This window comes from Leishmania infantum, chromosome 34 (assembly GCF_000002875.2).
Source record: "Leishmania infantum JPCM5 genome chromosome 34".
NCBI lineage: Eukaryota > Euglenozoa > Kinetoplastea > Trypanosomatida > Trypanosomatidae > Leishmania > Leishmania infantum.
In genome coordinates, this window is record NC_009418.2 from 91,819 (window position 1) to 111,781 (window position 19,963).

At 61.4% G+C, this 19,963-nt stretch overlaps 5 protein-coding genes across 5 annotated transcripts; all 5 read left to right on the forward strand.

Annotated features, from left to right (window-relative positions):
- Window positions 1–847: 847 nt before the first annotated feature.
- LINJ_34_0280 (conserved hypothetical protein) lies at window positions 848–1,210 on the forward strand (the record flags this gene model as incomplete). The annotated part of the gene is made up of 1 exon (XM_001468378.1): window positions 848–1,210. The coding sequence occupies one exon, from the start codon at window positions 848–850 to the stop codon at window positions 1,208–1,210; it is 363 nt and encodes a 120-aa protein (XP_001468415.1).
- Window positions 1,211–2,037: 827 nt separating this feature from the next.
- Window positions 2,038–4,419, forward strand: LINJ_34_0290 (conserved hypothetical protein; the record flags this gene model as incomplete). Its single annotated transcript, XM_001468379.1, has 1 exon — window positions 2,038–4,419. The coding sequence occupies one exon, from the start codon at window positions 2,038–2,040 to the stop codon at window positions 4,417–4,419; it is 2,382 nt and encodes a 793-aa protein (XP_001468416.1).
- A 2,438-nt stretch (window positions 4,420–6,857) lies between these two features.
- Window positions 6,858–11,516, forward strand: LINJ_34_0300 (putative calpain-like cysteine peptidase; the record flags this gene model as incomplete). Its single annotated transcript, XM_001468380.1, has 1 exon — window positions 6,858–11,516. The coding sequence occupies one exon, from the start codon at window positions 6,858–6,860 to the stop codon at window positions 11,514–11,516; it is 4,659 nt and encodes a 1,552-aa protein (XP_001468417.1).
- Window positions 11,517–13,693: 2,177 nt separating this feature from the next.
- Window positions 13,694–15,733, forward strand: LINJ_34_0310 (conserved hypothetical protein; the record flags this gene model as incomplete). The annotated part of the gene is made up of 1 exon (XM_001468381.1): window positions 13,694–15,733. One exon carries the CDS (start codon window positions 13,694–13,696, stop codon window positions 15,731–15,733), a length of 2,040 nt encoding a protein of 679 aa, XP_001468418.1.
- Window positions 15,734–17,046: 1,313 nt separating this feature from the next.
- Window positions 17,047–19,332, forward strand: LINJ_34_0320 (conserved hypothetical protein; the record flags this gene model as incomplete). The annotated part of the gene is made up of 1 exon (XM_001468382.1): window positions 17,047–19,332. The coding sequence occupies one exon, from the start codon at window positions 17,047–17,049 to the stop codon at window positions 19,330–19,332; it is 2,286 nt and encodes a 761-aa protein (XP_001468419.1).
- Between the last annotated feature and the right edge of the window lie 631 nt (window positions 19,333–19,963).

Here is a 19,963-nt window from a genome sequence, read left to right on the forward strand (position 1 = left end):
CGTTCCACCCCCTCCACACTCATACATATCCTTTTCCTTGCGCCTGCTCCTCACCCAACCCCACCCCCTCCCCCTCATGGCCTCTCCTGCCTTCCTTCCTTGTCCTATGCTGACGCTGATGCCGCCCCCCCCCACCCCCCACCACCCCTCTGTACGAAGATGTGCTCGTTGCCAGCGGAGGGAGAGAGACGCAAGGGGAGGGCAGAGGCTGAGGAAAGCCCCGACGCTCCACTCCATCAAAAATGGGCGGTGCATCCAACGCAGCAGCGGCCGGTGAGGGGTGGTGGAAGAGGCACGGAGGGGGCGCAGATGCCCCCACCCATCCCTCTGCTCTCCGAGAAACGGTATGTTGATGTGTTCTCCTTCTGTATCACCCTCCCCTCCCCTAGATACGATCGGCTCCCTCGACTGCATCGTCGCACCGCCGCCTCTCACCAAATCAAAGGAACTGATGGCGACAACGCGAAGCGCGCAAAGGATGTGCAGGTTTGCTTCCGCGCCCCGCTTCTGCTCCCCCACACACCCTGCCTGGCTTTCCAACCTTCATGAGCCGCTCCTGTTTTTCTTCTGACCGTAGCCTTTATTAGCCCTGTGAGTCTTGCGTGTCCGCGTGGGAGAGGACGAGACGGAAATGGGCACAGGCGAGAGCCGCCCTCGATCTTGAGCGTACGTGACGGTGAGGCAACACCGAAACTCCGAATGAAAAGGGTCGGAAGGGCAATCTACCAAGGGCTGTGCTTCGCGGCTTGCAGGCAACGCGGCCCATGTCTCCACGTCTCCATCTCTGTCATCGCCCTCTCTGAACGTTGTCTCTTCTCATTGCAACTCCTATTTCCACTGCGTGCGCATGCCCCACACTCGATGGCTGCTCCGCTCTGCGCAGCCAATCAGTGAGCACACGCGTATAGAAAGTTCCTCTTGTTTCAACGTGCAGAACATGGCGGACACCACAGCCACCACTCTCATGGCGGAGCCTACGCTAGAGGAGGCAGCGGCAGCCGTTTTCAGTAAAGAGGAGCTCGCAGCGCTCAAGACCAATCTACGCTCAGAGCAGATAGCACAGGCTAAGTACCTGCGCGATCACCCAGAGATCCACGAAGCCGTGCAGGAAGCGTTAGCAAGAGTGCTGCAGGCCCAGCCGGAGGACCCGGTGGCCTTTCTCACCCAATACTTCATGAGTGAGGAGTTTCTGCACCAGCGACCCCAGTGACGATGGCGCACCGTCTTTTCTCCATCAGCCCTTGCACCCTCACCTCTTCGTCGGCCGCTCGCCAACTCGGAAAGTGGCGCGCTTCGTCTCCCTCCCTCCCTCCCTTCTTTCTCTGCATCGCTTGACAGCCCGCGTTTGCCGTTGCCTTCTTTTCTTATACAGCATGTACCGTAGCCCCCCCCCACCGGCCACCACCACCACTGTTTGACAATGAGAGGCATCTACTCTCTTCCACTCCACCAAACAGTCAGCAATGACGACCACTACATGGGCAAGCTCACGATATCAGGCGAGCAGGGAAACCACTTCACGGCCGTGCCGCACGGTGGCCTCCCATACCCCTCTCTGGCACTCCTCTCCTGTCATCTCCAAAGAATAAGTCTGTGTGTGTGTGTGAGTGTGTGCTCCGCGGGGTTTTCGCAGAGGATGGAGGCTGTGTGGCGTTCGTGGGGAGGGGTTGGTGAAGGGATGGCCACCCCTCCTCTCATCACAGCTGCATGGCGTGTTTCCACGGCGTATCTCCTCGCCCTGTCTTTTTGTGGTTAGTGTCGCTGCCTTTCTACATCTCAGGGCTGCCGCTGCTGCCCTCTCCTCCCTCCCTCCCCCACCTCAGCGCCGCCATCGCAGCCACTTCATGCCCAATATCATCTCTTCTTCTCTCACGCTCTTCGTCTCGCTACTCCATCTCAAGGAAGAAGAACAGCGGATGCGCACGGCGCTAGAAGGCTCGGTGAAGTCGTCCACCTCCGGCCCGTCCCCTTCCCTTCCACGCCACACGCTCCCGCAAGCACGCACACGCATCTCGCTGTTGGTGGCGTGCCCGCAAGATGCGGCGTACGCGACTACCGCGAATGTACCTGCCGAAGGTTCCCCAAAAGGACCCGAACGCGCACCCACTGCAGGTGCAAAACTCGCAGCATTTTCTGCGCACGGCCGGCGTCGGCGCGATATTGACGGTGATTCTGTCGGTCTTCTTGGCGCTCCGCCAAGTGCAACAGCGAAGTCGCTTGTCGGAGAAGGAGCTGCTACGCAAGCGAAAAGGGCAGCGCGTCGTCATTATCGGAGGTGGCGCTGGCGGGTCCGCCGTGGCGGCGCTCATCGCAAATTCCGCGCCAGACTTGAAGATCACGGTGATTGAGAAGGATAAGCAGCAGGTCTTCCTGGGACATGTCCCCCTCGCCCACGTCGGCCACCGCAGCTACGACATCGCCACGTCGACAGGCGTGGACATCGTCCGCTCCCCTGCGGCGTGGAACGTGACCCGGGACGCCAACCTCGTTGCTGCGGAGGTGCTGCGTGTGGACCCAGACGCAAAAAAGGTATTCGTGCGCACCACCAAAGCCATGCTGGCCGCCGCAACTGTCCCCAGCTCAGACGACGCAAGCGAGCGCCACCCACGTTGGGGGATCGACCTCCTGCGTCGCTGCTGGCCCAGTCTTCGTCTGCAGGTGTCGACCGTCTCCATCAACAACGACGGCAGCACCAACCTCTCGGACGGCACAACGATGTTTTCGTACGATGCGTTGGTGGTCGCCGCCGGTGCGCACCGCTCGCTCGGGAGCTTGGCGGGCCAGGTGCAGCCTGGTCAGCTGGACACCCACCGCATCGCCGTCAACCCTGGTACAACGCGAGACAACCTGGTGAACCTCTTCTCAGGCAATGTGCTGCACGTGAAGGTGCCACCTGCCTCGTTTGTGCTGCAGATGGAGGCGGCGCGTGCGTTGATGACAGCACCACACGCGGCGTCAGGCAGCGGTGTGCCGAGCCTTGACCTGGGCACGACCATCAGTCCAGCGCTGCGTACGCCGCCGCCGACGGCGGCTCCTTCAACCAGACCCTCCCCTGCAGAAGCACACACGTTTTCTGTGCCCACCTCGCTGGCCCGCTGGTTTGGCACGTTGCGCGCCGCGATCGCCTCACCTGAAGCGGCAGACGCCGCGCTCATCCCAGACGAAGTGGCCGAGCGTGTGCGCCCTGTGTCCGGCCTGGCCACCACGGTCTCTCCGTTGGACACACTGGCGCAGTGGTGCATGCACTACAGCAGCCGCCAGCATGACAGCACTTTTGTGTCAAGCGTCAACACCATCTGGAAGTACCTCCACTACTACAACAAACTGAGCCTTTGCCACTACATGGCGGTGACAGCTGATCCACAGCCGATAGGACCGGCGCCGCGAGCGGTGAACGAGGTCATCGAGAAGTTCTGGCGAGAGCGGCAGCTGGCGTGCCAGCAGCACAGCGGCGGTGTTGCAGAGCGTTTCCATCTCCTCTTTCACAGCTACTTGGCCGCTGTAGACACCGCAGCCAACGTGGCGACGCTGTACGACTACAGGAATAATGTAGAGGTGCGCGTGCCGTACAACTTACTGGTGCTCGACCTCCCGCTCTGCGCACCGTCGTTTGTGCGCCAGAGCGGTCTGCATCGCATGCGTTACGTAGACGAGTGCGTGATGCCCGCGCTGCGGCGCGGCATAGACGAGGTCGCGGCACAGCAGCTGCGCAGGCATCCGCTTCTTCGTAAAACAAAGAAGGAGCTGGAGGCGTTCTTCGCGGACGAGGCGTCGTTCATGGACGTGGACCACGAAACCTTGCAGCACCGCCGTTACGCAGAGATCTTCGCGCTTGGCGACGTGGCTGGTGTTCCGTCATTGAAGAGCTACGGCGCAGTGTCTGCTCAAGTTCCTGTCGTTGCCCATAACGTTCAACAAGTGCTGGCCAGCCAGAGAGCGCAGGCTCAGCAGGACCGAGACTTGGTGGAGCTTCCACGCAGCGAGACTTCTGCTGCGGTGGCACCGGCGCCGGTGCTGCCAAAGGCGAATGCCAAGTACACGGGCTACTCCTCGTTTCACGTGGTAATGACCACCTGGCGGGCGATGTGGCCTGAGATGTGCTATGATGAGCCACAGACGGAGCTGAGGTGCTGCTCGCAATCGTCGTCGCCGGCCGACTTGGCGGAGGCCGCTACCAAACGGGGGCTGGATGTGGTTGCCCCTCTCGCGCACTGCGATCATCACCTGTGGGACAGCCTTGCCTGGCGGGACCTGCGTGGCTTCCTGAATGGCCTCTTCCACGAGCTTGCCCTCTACGAGGTGATGTACTTCTTCATCTTCAGCCGTGGGCTGTGGCACTCGCCGTCGTGGTTTTACGTGCCGACGTACTCCCCGATCGACGGCACACCGCGCGTTCCCACGTGGAAGGACCTCCTTTGAGTGGTGCAAACGTCACGGAAAGCGGACGGAGAGGGAGCAGCGGCGGACAGCGGTGTGTCACGATTTTTGCATGTGTGTGCTCCACTGGCACAAAGTGCCGGGGCTCGATAAAGTCGTCGTCGTTTTTTGTTGCTCGGTTACTCCCCAGAAGTCCTACGTGCTCTTCTATGTGCTCCGGGGAAGGTGCGCGTCTGCATGCACCTCCGGGAGTGTGCCGGCGGTCTCGCTGAGGCTCATCTCCATACATCTGGTCACCAAGGCTCACGCGCTTCCTCCCTTGTTTGTCTCCTCCTCACGCTCTGTATGATGTGCGCTCTCTACCTCTCTCTCTCTCTGCAGCAGACACGTCCTCAGTGCAGTGCGCGGTCGAGACCGGCCTCTGAGTGGCCGCGCCGGCCCCTTTCCCTCACTCAATGAGCAATGGGAGGTGCATGGGGGCAGCAAATGCTCATCGAGGCGTTCCGCTAGCGGTACGCGATGGCCGTCGACATGCTTCGCAGGACGGCCCCCGCCCACACCCGCATACCCGACACTCCTGCTCTCTCCCTTTCTCCTCCCTCCCGCTCCTCCGTCTACGCATGCGGTCTGTCATCTCGCCTCGGGCACGCCGCCGCTTTACTGCGGGCATCGCGCCTCGGCTCACCCTATGTCCACAGTGCCTTCCTTCCCTCTTCTTTTTTTTTCTGCTGCGCCGCTGGAGCCCTGCCATTCCTCACCGTCCTCACGAATTGCCCCGCCTCGTCGCACTCCCCAGCACTGCTCTGCTCTTCTCGGTGGACCAGCACACACACACACACACACACACACACACTCCTGTTGCTCTCTGTGCGTCCACGCCCGACACCGTCGGTACAGCCAGCTCAGCCGCGCGATCACTGCCCCTTAGGAGTGGAGGAGGAGGGAAAGGGGTAGTCGCAACGCACGATCTGGCCCGGTACGCGCGCTCGCTGCGCGCTTCGGGTGTTGACGCACATACGCGGAGACAACGGTGCGCAGGGAACTCTTCCCTGCTCCCACTCCCATCAACGCCCCGCGGGGAGAAAGAGGGTAAGAGAAAGAGTGGAACTCCCTCAGCGCACTGTGACGCGCATCTTCTTACTTTTTTCGTATTTTGTTTTGCTTCATCATCTGCTGCCGAGGTACAAGAGAGGTCTGCACTCCATTTTGGTGTGCCCTCTCCCCCCCCCCACCCCACCACCACCACCACCCTCCATTCTGACCCCTAGCTTCCCTTTCTTCTCACCCTATCGTATGCTCTTCTCAGGCCATTGTGTGGTGCATCTTTGCCTGTTTCTGTGTCTGTCTCTGAGTCTTTTCAGTCTCGGCCACGCATCCGCGCAAGCCTCTGCTTGCCTTTCCCCTCCTCGCCACCACCTGCCTCCCCCTCTACGTCTCCCTTGCACCTTTTCTGCTGACTGTCTGCATCTCCGCTCCTTTCCTCTTCCCGCCTCTCCGGGCACTCCGTCTTTGTTGTTCTCCGTTATTTCGGCTCTGCCTGTGTGCCTGCTGGTGCGCCGCTGTGGTGAAGACTTGTGTTGTCGCTTGGTCGATTTTTGTTTTCCATCCGTTCCTACGCTGTTGATTGAGCGTACTCGATCCCCATTTGCGTGCTCTCTCTCACGCCCTCTTGTTGTCCGCCTCTAAGGTGTTCGCCTGCTCTTCGGGGCGTGTGTGTCTCGCTCGTTTCTCTTCTCCTTCCTCGCCCAGCCCCGACACCCCACCCCCACCCGCGGCGCACGCATACATAGCGTCTTGCATAAAGGTATATATATATATATTCTTGAACGAACGCCGCGACCTCTCTCGGCCTTTGTTTCCACCATCTCTTCACCTCGCTGTGTCTGTCGCCTATTGTGCGTGTCCGTCCATCCGTCCGTCTGTCTGTTCCAGGTGCATCATCAACGGAGCCTGCGTCACTGCGCATCTTCCTCGTCCGCTTTTTCTTCCTCGTGTATACTCCACTTCACTCTTGTATGTACGCGCACCTGTCGCTGCTTTCTCTCCAACGCGCCTTCCCTCCCATCGCCTCACCACGGCGCTGTCGGTGTCTGCGTCTTGTGTGCTCCTCCTCTCTTGCCTTTGGTTGCTCTCCCATTTTGCATCGCTGCTGCTCGTCTCGCCTGGTTCTCTTGCCGCCACGGCCGCCCTCCCCCCTTGCCTCTGCTCTTCCGTGTGCCCACCGACACGTGAGGAGAGCGCGGGTGCGGCAGTGAGGAGGGGGTGCCTCTCCATCATTTCTGCTTCCCTCGTCTGCAATGGCGTCGGTGGGAGAGTTCGGTTTCGAGCACAAGATTCTGCCTTCTCTGCCGTCCGCGATTTCTGGTAGGCCGGGGTACGTGATATCGCCTTCCGATCTCGCGGATGGCCGCAGGCACAGCAGCAACGCGGAGGAGATCCTGAATGATGCTGCAGGGCAACCTGCGTCACGGACCCGCCAGATGAAGGGCTCCAAAAATGCACGCCACGCGCCGGAGCACACGAACAGCGGCGATGACCTCATCATGGCTACCGAGGGCGGAGCACATGCGCGCATCGACTCCACAGGTGGGCTGCGCGCGCTTTCCTCTGCGATGAGTGGCGACGACAGCGAGCATAAACTTGAGCTGAACGTGCTTGGCGCCACCGGCGGCGACGTCCATCGCAGCAGACCTGGACGTGAGGAAGATGATGTCGTGACAAAGCCGCCCGTCTCTCGCAGAGAGGGTCTCCTGCCCCCGGTGCGCCAATGCCCCAGTGGCGCGTGCGAGAACGGCTCGAGCGGCGCCGACAAGACCGCGAAAAGGACCGCCGGCACCTCCACACGACCGAAGGGCTCCGTGCAGGAATACGTGCGCAAGAAACTGCAACTTCAAAGTGAGCAGGGGATCCGGACTTGCAGCAGGGTGCGGCGACCCCTCTGCTCCATCCTTGTGAAGTCAGATGCATCCGAGTCGAAGGGGGGCGAGGATGCGAATGACACTCAGCGCTGCGACGCTGAGCCGCGCTGCGGCCTTGACTCGGACAAGTCGACGAACAACAGGGCCTTCTGGAAGAGAACCATGTCTAAGCAAGAGACCGACGCAGATTTGCGCTGCTACACCGCACACGAGTACATCTTAGCCTTTTACTACCATGAGAGCAAGGAGTGCGACGACAGTCTAGAGTTGGCTACCCCAGACAGCAGCCAGCGGCGACAGCGCGAGCGTGTGGCGCGCGTGGTAGCGGAGGCGACGCCACGCGAGGAAGCCGAGAGGCTCAAGCTGAAGTCAAGGGGGTCCATCTCCCCTAGCACGCGACGGGCGAAGATGACGTGTGCCACGGTAGAGGAGCTGTACGAGCAACTGATGGTGTGCTACCGGAAGGCTGGGGTGGAAAAGGGCTATCTCGACACACTCTTCATGAAGGAGGTGCTGAGCGGCAGACGGCAGCCGCGGGTGCACGAAATGGAAAAGGACGACGACCTCGGCGAGAACTTGTCCGCCCCATCCGATGACGAAGTCGCGGAGGTGCCGAGGGAAGTGGTGCAGGTGGGCAGGCCGAAGCGGTCAAAACCGGTTGCGATCAGCAAGCGCTCCGCGGAGTCGCCAAGCTTATACGAGATTATGCTGGAACAGATGCGGGCGAAGACAACGCCAGCCTTTCTGCACCATAACGCCATCCCGCTGCCAACGATGCGTTTCCTCCAAAATCGGGGCACCATCAAGCTGGGCGACTACTCATACGTGCTCCACCTCTGGGATGATGAAGAGAAGGGCTACCTCGTCACCGGCGTCTTCGACCGCAAGCCTGGGTTCCCAAAGCAGTTCAAGGACTCCTGCACGTACGCGATTTACAGCTTGGAAATGGGCCGGGACTGGGGCATGCGGTTCGGAGAGCTGGTGCTGATGCGGCAGCACCTGGCACCAGGGGCACGGAAGCACTTCCCTGAAGAGGGCAAGCTTATTCGCGGGCACACGGTGATTCGCGCTGCAAGCGTCTTAGACATCTTTGACGGCCGTGTGTGCGGCATCCCGTCCAACCTCAGGGAGCTGGATTACCGGCGCACCGGCATCCACGCGAGCGTGCAGGCCCTCGCGCACTATAACCATCTCTTCCCCCGCTGGAGTCCGCTGCGCAGCATTGTCCACCCGCAGGACATCTTCGGCTGTCCGGTGGTGAACCCGACCGGGGGTATATACTGCCTCTCGATGATCGTGAATGGGGCGACGCGGATGGTGAAGGTGGACGACCGGGTGCCGGTGGAGCCGGAGAGCGGGCTCTTTCGTTGTCTCACGTCCGCCACGTTCGAGTTGTACCCGGCTCTGCTGGAGAAGGGGCTCCTCAAGGCAAACGGTTGTGGTATCAACCTCGCCCTTATGGAGAGCGCCGCGGTGCTGTTCCAGTTATGCGGGTGGATACCTGAGGTGATTCGCTTCCGCAGCGCTGGCGAAGTCGAGGAGCCTACCGTGGATGGTCTGATGCGGCCATCGGAGATGTGGTCGGTGCTGATGGAGGGCTACAACTTTGGGCGACTCATGATGACTCTCACGGCGCACTGGTGTGCTGGCCGGCCGCCCCTCACGGCGTCGGAGCGGGTGATGCAGAGCGCGCAGTGGTTCGTGACACCGGTTGTGTATCCCGTGATCGACATGATCACGCAGCGTTTGAGCACCACCGGGGAACCCACTATTCGCGCCATCATGCTGCGGGACACAACGAAGGATCCGTCAACGCGAAAGTTCGAGCCACCTTTCAAGACCTCCCTTACGGCGGAGCAGCTGCTCGACCTGGGCTACATGAACGCCCACCGCGAGGCCGGTGTCTTCTGCGTCACGTGGGAGGAGGCGCTCGCACATTTTGATCACTGCAGCATCAACTGGAGCCCCTTCACGTACTGGGACCTTCCGAGCGGATCTGAGACGCCAGAGGACTGTACACGGCTGTGCTGCCACGGCATCTATGACATGCACAACGCTGGGAAGCACATGGCGCGGCAGCCGCAGTTTCACATTTGCTCGCACCTGGTCGACCGGTGCACGCACTTATTCCTCGTTTTCTGCCCACACGCGGGGGACCAGTCCCCGCTGCCGCACGACAACAACATGCTTGACAAGAAAACTGTAGATGAGCTCTCCGGGGGCGGGGCAGTAGTGCGGCTGCGCGTGTATGAGGTGACGACGCTGCCGTCTCTGACGCAGTGCAAGATGCGCGACAGCCGTGGCCGTCGAGTGACGTGCTGCTTCGGGGACTGCCAAGGACGGCGCATCGTCAGCGAAACCGAAGGGCCGCGCGGACTGCAGTCACTGGCGATGGCGCAGGGTAACCGCAACGAATTCATCACACTCGGTTTCGACTGCCTGCCGGGCACGCGGGAGTACGTGGTCGTCATGGACGTGCACGACCGTCACCGGCCGCCGCGTGGTAAGGGCACTTTTCCGTACACCCTAACGCTCTTCACGTGTCTCGATCCGCTGCTGGAGCGCAACCCCAACAAACTCCCGATGTTCGCCATACACGCTCATCACGCCACGCTGGAGCAGGCGAAGCAGGCGGCGATGGGCGGCGGCTTCTCACACCTGGACGTTGCTTCAGCAGACCTGAACGTCAATGATCTCATCGAGGAGGAGGCGCAGCGCAAGCCACCGAGGCAGACGATCACGATCCACGCCATCCCAGAGCACCCCAACATTCACTCCCGCACGGTGCAGGGGCTGTGGTCCGTGCCCGAGTCGCGCACGCGGACAGTGCTGCTGCCGCACGACGCCACGCTTGAGGTGTTGTACACGGGCACGCAGTACTACTTCCACCTTGACAAGCCTTCGTACTTCGCCTTGCGCATCTGCCAGTCGATGCAGGCTGGGCCGGCGCTCTCCACGGTCAAGATGAAAGTACTGCTGGTGCGACGGACCGGCAGAGATGACATGTGCACGAAGGAGAAGGACCCGCCGGCCGAGCGCAAAACGCAGACCGGCGGCGGTGCAGCGGGAAAAGGAGGCAAGGCGTACGTGCCACGGTCTGTGCAGGGGATCGTTATGAAAGGCAGCGATGTTGTGCTGAGCAGCGGTGCCTGGTCCGTGGACGGCGCGGTGATCGACAGTGTATCGCCACACACGGTGCTGCTGGATCGGAACGGAGTTCTTGTCCAGAACCCGCGGCGGCTGCGGCAGTACTATCACACCTCCTTCAACATCGCCCTCTCCGACCGCGAAAACAAGGACAAGACGAACATGAGCTTCTTCCTCATGTCTCACCCGGACCCGAGCGATCAAATGCGCTCCGTCATTCTGCAGGCCTTCGCGGACGGCTTTTTGATCTCGCCGCACGCGTGCAACATCGGCATCAAGGGCAACCTCATACCACACGACACGGAGGTGCGCGCCGTCCTCACGTCCTCGAACTTCTCCTACGAGTTGCACGGTGACGAGGGCCACTCCGTACCCTTCACACAAGAGAGCGCGCAGCGATCGCTGGCGGCGCCGGTGCCGCAACTCGACCTGTTCATCGATGTGGACCTGCAGAACACGGCACCGGCGAAAAGCACCTCGTTCTCGCCAGGGTCAAGCGCTAGTTACGCGGTTGATCGGCTGCGCGCCGTCGTGCGCTCCGCGCTGACGTCGAGTCCAGCACAGCGACTGCGGCTGCTGCGCACCCTATTCTCCACCATGACATTTGTCCGCCATACGGTCAAGAATGAAAGTCACCGCGCATTTCTGATGGGGCTGGGCGGCTCGATCGAGGCGTGGGTGAGATGGCACCAGAGTCTGGAGTCGCCGGGGGTGCAGGCACCGGTGCTGTCCCTGCCGCCGCTGCCGGAGGGGGACTACATCATCATCCCTTGCTTCAAACCCCTGTCGGACGAAAAGGCGACGGAGCTGGGGAAGAAGCGTGGCGTTGTGACGGGGAACCAAGGCGCACTGGCCTTCGACATCACCCTCAGCGTACCAGGTCGAGTCGTGGAGCTGATTCCGACTAGAAATCCAGCCGACGGGCAGGGTAGCACGCAAGCTGTGCAGACGCAGATGCATTGCGAGCAGACCATTGCAAGCGCCGAGCGCCTGTGTCCCGACGTACACAGTAGGCGCTATGGCGTCACCTCTTCTCTTTCACGGTGGATATCTGGCTCGAGGAAGGGAGCGTAGGAGGTGTGTGCAAGGCGACGGCACAGCGGAAGAGCAGGCGTGTGTGTGCGTGAAGGGCTATCTATGTGTAAAGGGTTTGTGTGGTTGTAGGCAACGCTGGGAAAAGGCAGGTGGCGGTGTTGGTGGGGAGGGGGGAAGGGGAGGAAGCGCCTCACAGAGCAACATGCATACGTCTGTAGGTCCAGGTGTGCGAGTCTCTTGATCTTCGCATCTATCCCCGTCTGCCTTCTCACTAGTTCTCTTACGGAATCGCCCCCTCCCCCTCTTCTTTCCTTTTCTCTGCATGATGCACATGCTTGTATGTGCTGCTGAAAATGTTTGTGCTCTTTCGAATCCCCTGTCCAGTGCGCGTGTGATTCGATGTCCGTCGCCCGTCGTCTTCGCTGACGCGAAGAGGTGCGACCTCATGCACGCAGCGTACCCTGTTAGCCACGCATGACGGAGACAGGTGCACACCCTTCCCCGACCGATTGGTTCAGGTCCGCACGCAACTAATGTGCCGATGGGAGGGCGGGGGTGACTGTGTGTGCATACGTATCGTCGCCCTGTGTTTCCATCTCCTTTCCTCTCCCTGTCGCCACCAATGCCGCGGCGCATTTCTTTGTTCTACTCCGCCAAGTTGATCACCGGACAGCCCTATACGGCGTTATTCTTTTCGAAACCTTTTCTCCACCCTCCCACCTCCGTCGGTGGCGCTGCTCGGCTCGTGTGTGTGTGTGTGTGCATGGCCGGGTACGTATGCGTGCCGTTGTGTGCACCACCGCCGCCGCCACGTGAGGCCAGCCACACCTCCCCCTGCCCTCCTCTTCTGTTCACCGCATATTTTCATCCGCTGTTCCCTGTTGCTTTATTTTCCCTTTTTTCCTCTTCCCGGGCCGTTTCGTCAGGCAGCGTGCGGCCGCGTTTGGCTCCGTTCCTGGCGGCGTTCTGCCAACTCGTTGATGCAATGTGTACGTGTGTAACGCCCAACGGTTGGGGCTGTGCTTCTCCTCCCCTTCGCACCAATCATGGGTGGTCATCACACCCATATATGCATACCGATGCCCCTGCCCAGAGATGTGCACGTGAGCTTGCATGCCTCAACACAAGACGCCTCGCAACTCATGCGGCAGCTTAGCACCGCGTCGAGGGAGGGAGGCGGTGATGTTCTTTCTTTTTTAGGGTTCAATGGATGCTTCGTGTCTGCTACTCCGTCTCCTCATCATGCTTTCTGTATTGCTTTCTTCCCTCGTCTGCATTTTTCCTCTGCGCACATCCGCAGGTGGGCATGTGTGTGTATATGTGCACATATATATATATATGTACGTATCTGCGTTTTCGTGTGTGGCCCAGCTGTATCGCTCGGTGGTGTGCACGACAGGGCGAGGTTGCGTGGGTGTGTGTAATCTTGCTTGCGCGCCATGCCATTCTCAGTACTGTTTCTTTGTCTGGTTCCCAGTAGCCCTCATATACGCGATGGGTGTGCAACAGTCCCAGAACCGAAACAAGGAGCACTAGCAATCAGTGCAGCACTCTCTGCAAGGGGCTTCTCCCCTCACCTCCTCCTGCGACTCCGTCCCCCCCCCCTTCCCACACTGCACGCACTCGCGTCTCTTTTTTCTTTCGCTCAAGACGCGGTGCCGATCCGCGCACGATCCATGCGCATCCATGGAGTACTGGGTGGTTGGTGGGGGGCAGCGCCGACGCGTGAGGGAGAGGGCCGGCGGGCGGGGAGATGGCAGTGAAGGGGTGGAAGCGAAACAGGGATGCACAGGAAAAGCTCCATGGAGCGCAGAGACAGTCACACGTGCACACAGTGCTAGACTTCATCTTACGAGTCATGAGGTAGTGGTGCCGCTTTCCTTGTATGTTGTGTGGGGTGTGAGGGTGGAGAAAGGCGGGGGTGCCTGCTTGCATGCCTGTCCGCCTCTCTCTCTATGCATAAGCCAAGCAATGCGTGAAGAGAGCTGGCCTCCCTGTACGATGGCGCCTCCAGTCCGCCGGCGCCATCCGTCCCTGCTGCTCTTACGTCTCTCGGTTCTCTGCGATGATCTCAATGCACCCCCACCCCCGGCTACTCCATCCTGCGCCTCCTCCTCCCCCCCCCGCCCCTACCCTCATCTCACCTCGCCTCACGTTGCTTCCCGCACATCAGCCTCGCTGAGGGGATTCCATACGGGAGGGCTCCCTCGCCGACCATGTCGATGAGCCGCCCAGCCGCTGTCTTGCATGCCGGGAGCGACGATGGCAAAAAGGATGACCCGATGGCTGTACTCTGGCAGCATGAACGGCACGTGCTGGTGTTGACACGGGCCGGCAAGCCCATCTTTTCTCAGCATGGCCGCGAAGAGCAGCTCAGTCCACTGTGTGCCCTCCTTCAAGTGCTGCTGCACATACACGAAGACAAGGAGAGCGGCGACGAGCAAAGCCGGGGGCCGTCCCAGCCTGTTCCCAGATCGGATGGCGCCGTATCTTCTGCGGCCGTGAGGGATGAGTTGCGCCAGGTGGTCTACTACCGCTCAAGGTCGACGTCCGGCCAGGTCTCGCATCAAGGTGACGTGAACGCGCAAGTGCAAGCCCTGACACTCTTCTTCTACGTTCAGGGTGAGCTGATCTACCTCATGTCAGTGCGCAGCGTGGCCCCCTCACTGCCAGCAGGCGCCGTGGAGATGTCGAGCGCGGAGGGAGAATGCGAAGCGCCGCCACTGGCTAGCTGCTGCCTGGCGCAGCTACGGCATGTCCACCACTGCATCCTACTCGTGCTTCCCACCGTGAACACCCTGCTGGCGAGGTCACCCGGGCTGGACGTCATGGCCACGTACACCTCGGCCGACCGTGCGGCGCTTCGAGAGCTCATCGAGTCCCACCAGACAGAGCTGACATACGCTGTTGGCGCGGTGGCCACGCTGGCCCTCAGCGTAGAGAAGCGTCGAGTTGTGGAAAGAGCGCTGCTGTGCTGTTACCGCAGCTGCGCCGACGCCGCCGTCGGGCCGCCGGCACACCAGCTGTTCAGCTTTCTGTACTTTAAAAACTACCTCGTGGCCGCCGTCGGACCTCCCGAGACCTACGCCGCAGACCCGAAGGTCTCTGTGTCCGCGCCCCTTGCACTGGGACCTGACACTGCGCTCTGCGGCTGTCTTCATGTCGACGACGCGCTTCTCCTGTACCGCTACGCTCGCTCGCTGATCTTGCGGCAGCTGGGGGAGGCGTGGGTGCCGGTGTGTCTGCCGCGCTTCAACAGCACCGGCTACCTCTGGTGCTACGCCGTCAACTTCACTCGCTACGCGCGGGAGCTCCGTCAGCAGCAAGGCAGGACGGTATGGCCAAAGGTGTGGGAAGAGCACACGGAGCTCGATTTAATGCTCCTGCACGTGTCTGCCTCGCAGGATGACTTCACGGCGCTGTCTCGCAGCACCCGACGCTTCGCGCAGATCCTTTACGCGCCCGCCGTGGGGGACAGCTTTTACTATCGGTTGGAGGAAGAACTCTACTACCGTACACCGGCCCCCTTGACGGAACTCCTGTCCTCGTCCCACATGTCGGTGACCACCTGCTCCTCGCGTGACCTGCCTGGCTGCACTGGCGGGGTGCCGCTGTGGTATGGCGTGGTCATCCAAGGCGGCGACGCATCCTTCCTCAACGCTGCTCAAGGCGAAGAGTCCAAGGCAACAACGCGGGCGGCCGCAGCAGCCACGCGCGCGCTCGACTGTCCTTCAGCGAGCATTCGGCTGCTGTTTGAGAGTCAGCCGTCACCGTTGCTCAACATCGCCACCGTGGAGAATGTGAAGGAGTTCCGGCAGCTTGCGGCGCGCTACCAGGCGCAGCTGCGTGCTGCACCCGCCTCTTCTTCAGCTCCTTGCATGCTGTTTGTGCGCCACAACAGCGCCCTCGCCTTCGCAGTGGTTCAGCCGACCCCGGCCACGCTGGCGGCACTGGCCGAGCAATTCTTTTCGCCGAAGAATCCGTTCGATGTGCCAACTGATGGCACTGCCGCTGGCGGCGACGCTGAAGAGTTTAAGGAGGGCCGATTCAGTGTGGCCGCAGCCTCTCACCGCGGCGTATCTTATACTGCCTGGGTGGAGGCCGTTCGTGCGCTTGGCGTAGCGGAGCTCACGGTTGTGTTCGCGGCTTCCACACCGGAGGCCATGGCGTGGTATTGGGTGGCACACATCTTGTTCATGGCAGTGCAGCGGCGCAGCCACTTCATTGTACGTCAGCTGATCGGTGATCGTCGGTGAGATGATACAACCTCGAGAAGCGCGCTTGCGCATCAGAGAATGGCAACGGCGTTGGTGAAAGGTTTGAGTATGCGTGACTGGGCGCATGTCTGCGTGTGTGGCGGTGCTCCCCTCATCTTCCTCTCGCGTTCTCCTTTCCTTTTCCGCGTTGCTCGGCTGCTCCTTTCTTTACTTTTTTCTTCAAGTCTCGGTGAGAGGCCCCGCTCATGGCCGGCCGCGCCTCTCCGTGCTTAATGCCTCAGGGCCCATTACCCCCTCTGTGAGAGCCCGAGCAGCCCCCTTATCCCTGCATATGCCGTGCCAGCTCTGGCAGTGGCGCGGCCGAGTGACTACAACGTAGAGAAGGCAGAGCAATGTATGGCTGCTGATGTCGGTAGCGGGGTCCTGGGTGGCGTGGCGTCGGAGTGAGCGGTGACAGTGCACACGCTTGCGTCATCCATATGGGAGGCAACGTGTCAGTGTGACTCCAACGCATCCTCTCCCCACCACACACACACATCCCCGGCCCTCACACCGACTACTTGGCGGAGAGTCTGAGCCACCCCGGCGGGGATGCGGCAGAGAGGGGGGCGACGGGCATAATGCGGGCAGCGGCTATGAAGCGACGTGGGAAGCGGGGTGTGGGCTGCGTTCGAGGCAGGGGCCGTGCTCCGACGACTGAGCCGGCGCATCGCCGTACCCGCGCGTCTCCCGCTGCTTTGCGCCACGCGATGGGTGCCTGTGACACGGGCCAGAGGGGGAGGGGCGGTGGTGGCGTGCAGTTCATGCGCCACGGTAGCGAAATGCACGCGTTGCCGAAGACAAAACAAAACCGTACTTTGCGCATGTATGCGGTGTATTCCGCACGCCGTGTCGACCCGGGATAACACCGGCTCATTCACATGCAGAAATGCCTCCCTGTGCAGCGCGTTGTGTGTCGTGCATGACTTACGCGCCTACACGCCGTCCACGGCTCCACCTTTCTCTTCTCCCGTGCTCCTTGTGTGCGATCGACCTGCAAAAAAAAACGAGTTAAGTCGTCTTTGAAGTGTGCGCTGCATCGTCGCCCCTTTTTTTCTCCTCAGTTGTGGGCCACGAGTAGCGTTACGCTCAACCACAAAGACAGCTGCATCGGCTCCTACCCACACGCCTCTTCCGCACAGCCCTCACACACGCACACGGGACCGGCTGGAGCAGCGTGATAGGAGCGCGCATCAGAGCGCGTCTGCGTGTATACGTCGGTCTCCGTATTTTTCCCCTACCTGAGCAGCCGTGCGCGTCGGCCTGACCTCGAACCCGCCTCCTCACTCCACGTTGAAAGCACCGACGCTGTAATGTTGTCCAAGAAGAAGGCGGCCAAGCGGGCAGCCATCAGCGCCACTGTGCGCAGGGAACACCAGGCGCATGAGAAGCTAAGTCAGCAGAACACGCAGCTTCACACGTCGCGCAAGAAGGCTGCGGAGGCATCAACGTCCTCAAGAGGCGCGGACGACTTTGTCGATCCCAAGAAGAGTCGCACAGTCCTGAACAGCGCCGATGCAGCGGAGGCGGTGGGCAGCGGCAACGGCAACCGGGCGGCCATGATCCGCAGCCTCGGGGACCACATAAACACGCGCCTGCAGGAAGTGACGTTCGAGGACGATCTCGACGGTGACGTCTTTCACGAGCGCCGGGCGCAGTTGATGGAGGAGGCGCGGCTGGCGGCCGGCGTCAAGCAGCGCGACATGTCCACCTCCGTGCGACACTACCTCGGCCACCAAGCGGAGACGCACGACCTGCACTCTGTGCGGATTGCCCACAACTGCAACTCCATTACGTGTGTGGCGGCCCTCGGTACAGACCGCATCGTGTATGGTGACAAGTCCGGAAAGGTGTATCTTGTAGACATATCCCTCGCGACCAGCGGGGCCGGCATGTCAGTCTCTGACAAGGCGGAGCTGCAGCGGCGGCGCAAGGTGCTTCTAGAGCCGGTACTGCCATCCGGCATCGTCTCGATAGCCGTCAGTGACACGACAGCGAACCGCCCCACGGCGCGCGATGTCTTCGAAAAGACAACGGTGGACATGTCGTGCCCGTCGTACGTGGCAGCTGGGGCCATCGACGGGTCCATCAGTGTGTGGGAGACTCTCACCAAGGCACACAAGGGACTTCTCTGCATGCACCGTAAGCCGATCACCGGGCTGCAGTTCCGCATGGACACCGCCACCCTCTACTCCAGCTGCGAGGACGGCACGCTGCGGGTGTGGGCCGTGCCGCAGATGATCGCCGTCGACAAGCTTTTCGGTCATGAAGGGCCCACCCATTTCCTGGATTGCCTGCGCAAGGAGACGGCGGCGACGGTTGGCGAGGACGGCACGATGCGCTTCTGGAAGATGGACGCGGCCACGCAGCAGGCGTACAACTACGCGCCGGCCCGGCTGCCGGAGAAGAGCTTCACCCCGGCCGCCGCCGCCGCCTCGCCGCCGCCGCCGCCTCCCAGCGTGGTTATGGACACCGTGGCGATGCTTAATGAGAGCATCATCGTCGCGGGTGCGAGGGACGGCGCCGTCGTGGTCTTCGACGTGAACCGTCGCAAGCCCCTTGTCGTCGTTCCAGCAGCGCACGGCTACGGCTTCATCGGCGACGGCACGGGGCTGGAAAAGGCAGCGGCGCAGCTCGCGGAGGAGGACGATGGCGATCGAGTGGCACGTGAGCACGCGACGGCGCCGTCGTTCGGCACTGTCGATGCGCAGCGGCGTAATCCGAATCCCATCACCGCCGTGGCCGCCGTGCCATATGCCGATGTAGTAGCTACCGGCAGCTACGACGGAGTGGTACGCGTGTGGCACGTTGTCGGCGTTGGCGCCGGGGCCACGGCGCCGGGGAAGCGCACAGATGACGGCCGAAACGGCGACGCGGCACCCTCATCCAGGAAGGGGACGGAGCCGCACCTGGTGCTAGTCGCAGAGCTGCCTGTTCGAGCCATTGTCAACTCGCTTCGCTTCTGCAGCAACGGCGATGTACTCCTCATTGCCGCGGCGAAGGAGCCTCGGCGCGGTCGGTGGGTCGTGCAGTCGAGTGCGCGCAACGGCGTTTTGTTGGTGCCGCTCACCGATTCAGGGCGCAAGAAACTACAGGGAGTGCGCGGGGAAGTGGAGCACATCCCTGCGCAGCTCTTCGGCATCGACGATGCCGCCGCCGAAGAAGACGCCGCTGGAGAAGAGGAGGAAGAAGCGCACGTGAGCGAGGCAGACGCCTCGAAAGCGGATCTCGACGCCAGCGGAGAGCTGCACGCGAGCGACGGAGAGGACGGCGCCGGTCGCGATGAAGCAGAAGACGTCGCAGACATGTTTGACGTTGGCCCAGACGGCATGATGCGCTTCAGAGAGGGCGTGTCCCTCGCTGGCGAGGCTGCGGTCACCTCGAAGAAGAGGAAAAAGGGGAAGAGCGGCATGCCCAAAGTGCTTCGGCAGAGCAAGAAGCTTTCCGACGTGACCGTGGCGCGCGACTCCGGCAGCCACAAGAAGAAGGCGCTGTCGGCAAAGAAGGCCAAGCGCGTCGAGGCTAAGAGCGAGAAGCTTCATGCGTCCAACGCTGCTCTCGCAACGACCAAGAAGGCGATGAAGCGGGCGAAGGCGTGAAGTGCAGGAGTGTCGCGTGTCTGCGTGCATGCACTTTGTGTAGGCCTGTGCGCGCGCGCATACTTGCGGGTCGGTGTTTGTATGCGTCGGCGGGTGTGCGTGTGCGCAAGCGGGGGGATGTGGGGGAGGAGAAGAGTGCGGTGACGTGCCCCCGCCCCGCCCTCTTTATCTCTCTCTCTCAGCCGTGCTGTGTGTTTGTTTTTGGCTTTGGTTCCTCTCACTTGTTTCGCTAACTGTGATGCCGTTAACGTGTCGAATAAGTCCGAAGTGTTTTCTTGCGTTTTACGCCTACGCTTTCGTATGCGTGTGCGCGTGGGCGTGGGTGGGCGCTCGCTCTCGCTTGTACGAATCTGTCTGCGTCCGTGCTTGTCCGCGCTCCGTCGTTTCACGCGTGCAGACAACTCCCTCACTGATAGACTCGCGCGTCATCTTTGGATGCCTCAGTCGATCGTGAATTTGTGCATGCGCGTTTCTCGTTTCTCGTTCCAACTCAAATCTGCAGCCCCACGCTGCACACGCAGATGCCACGCACGCGTAAACGAACGAAGCCCAACTGGACAGCTCATCAGAAGCGAAGGTGGACGAGGCGACGTGCTCGGTTGCGTGGGGGGGGCGCGCGCGCATGTGGTAT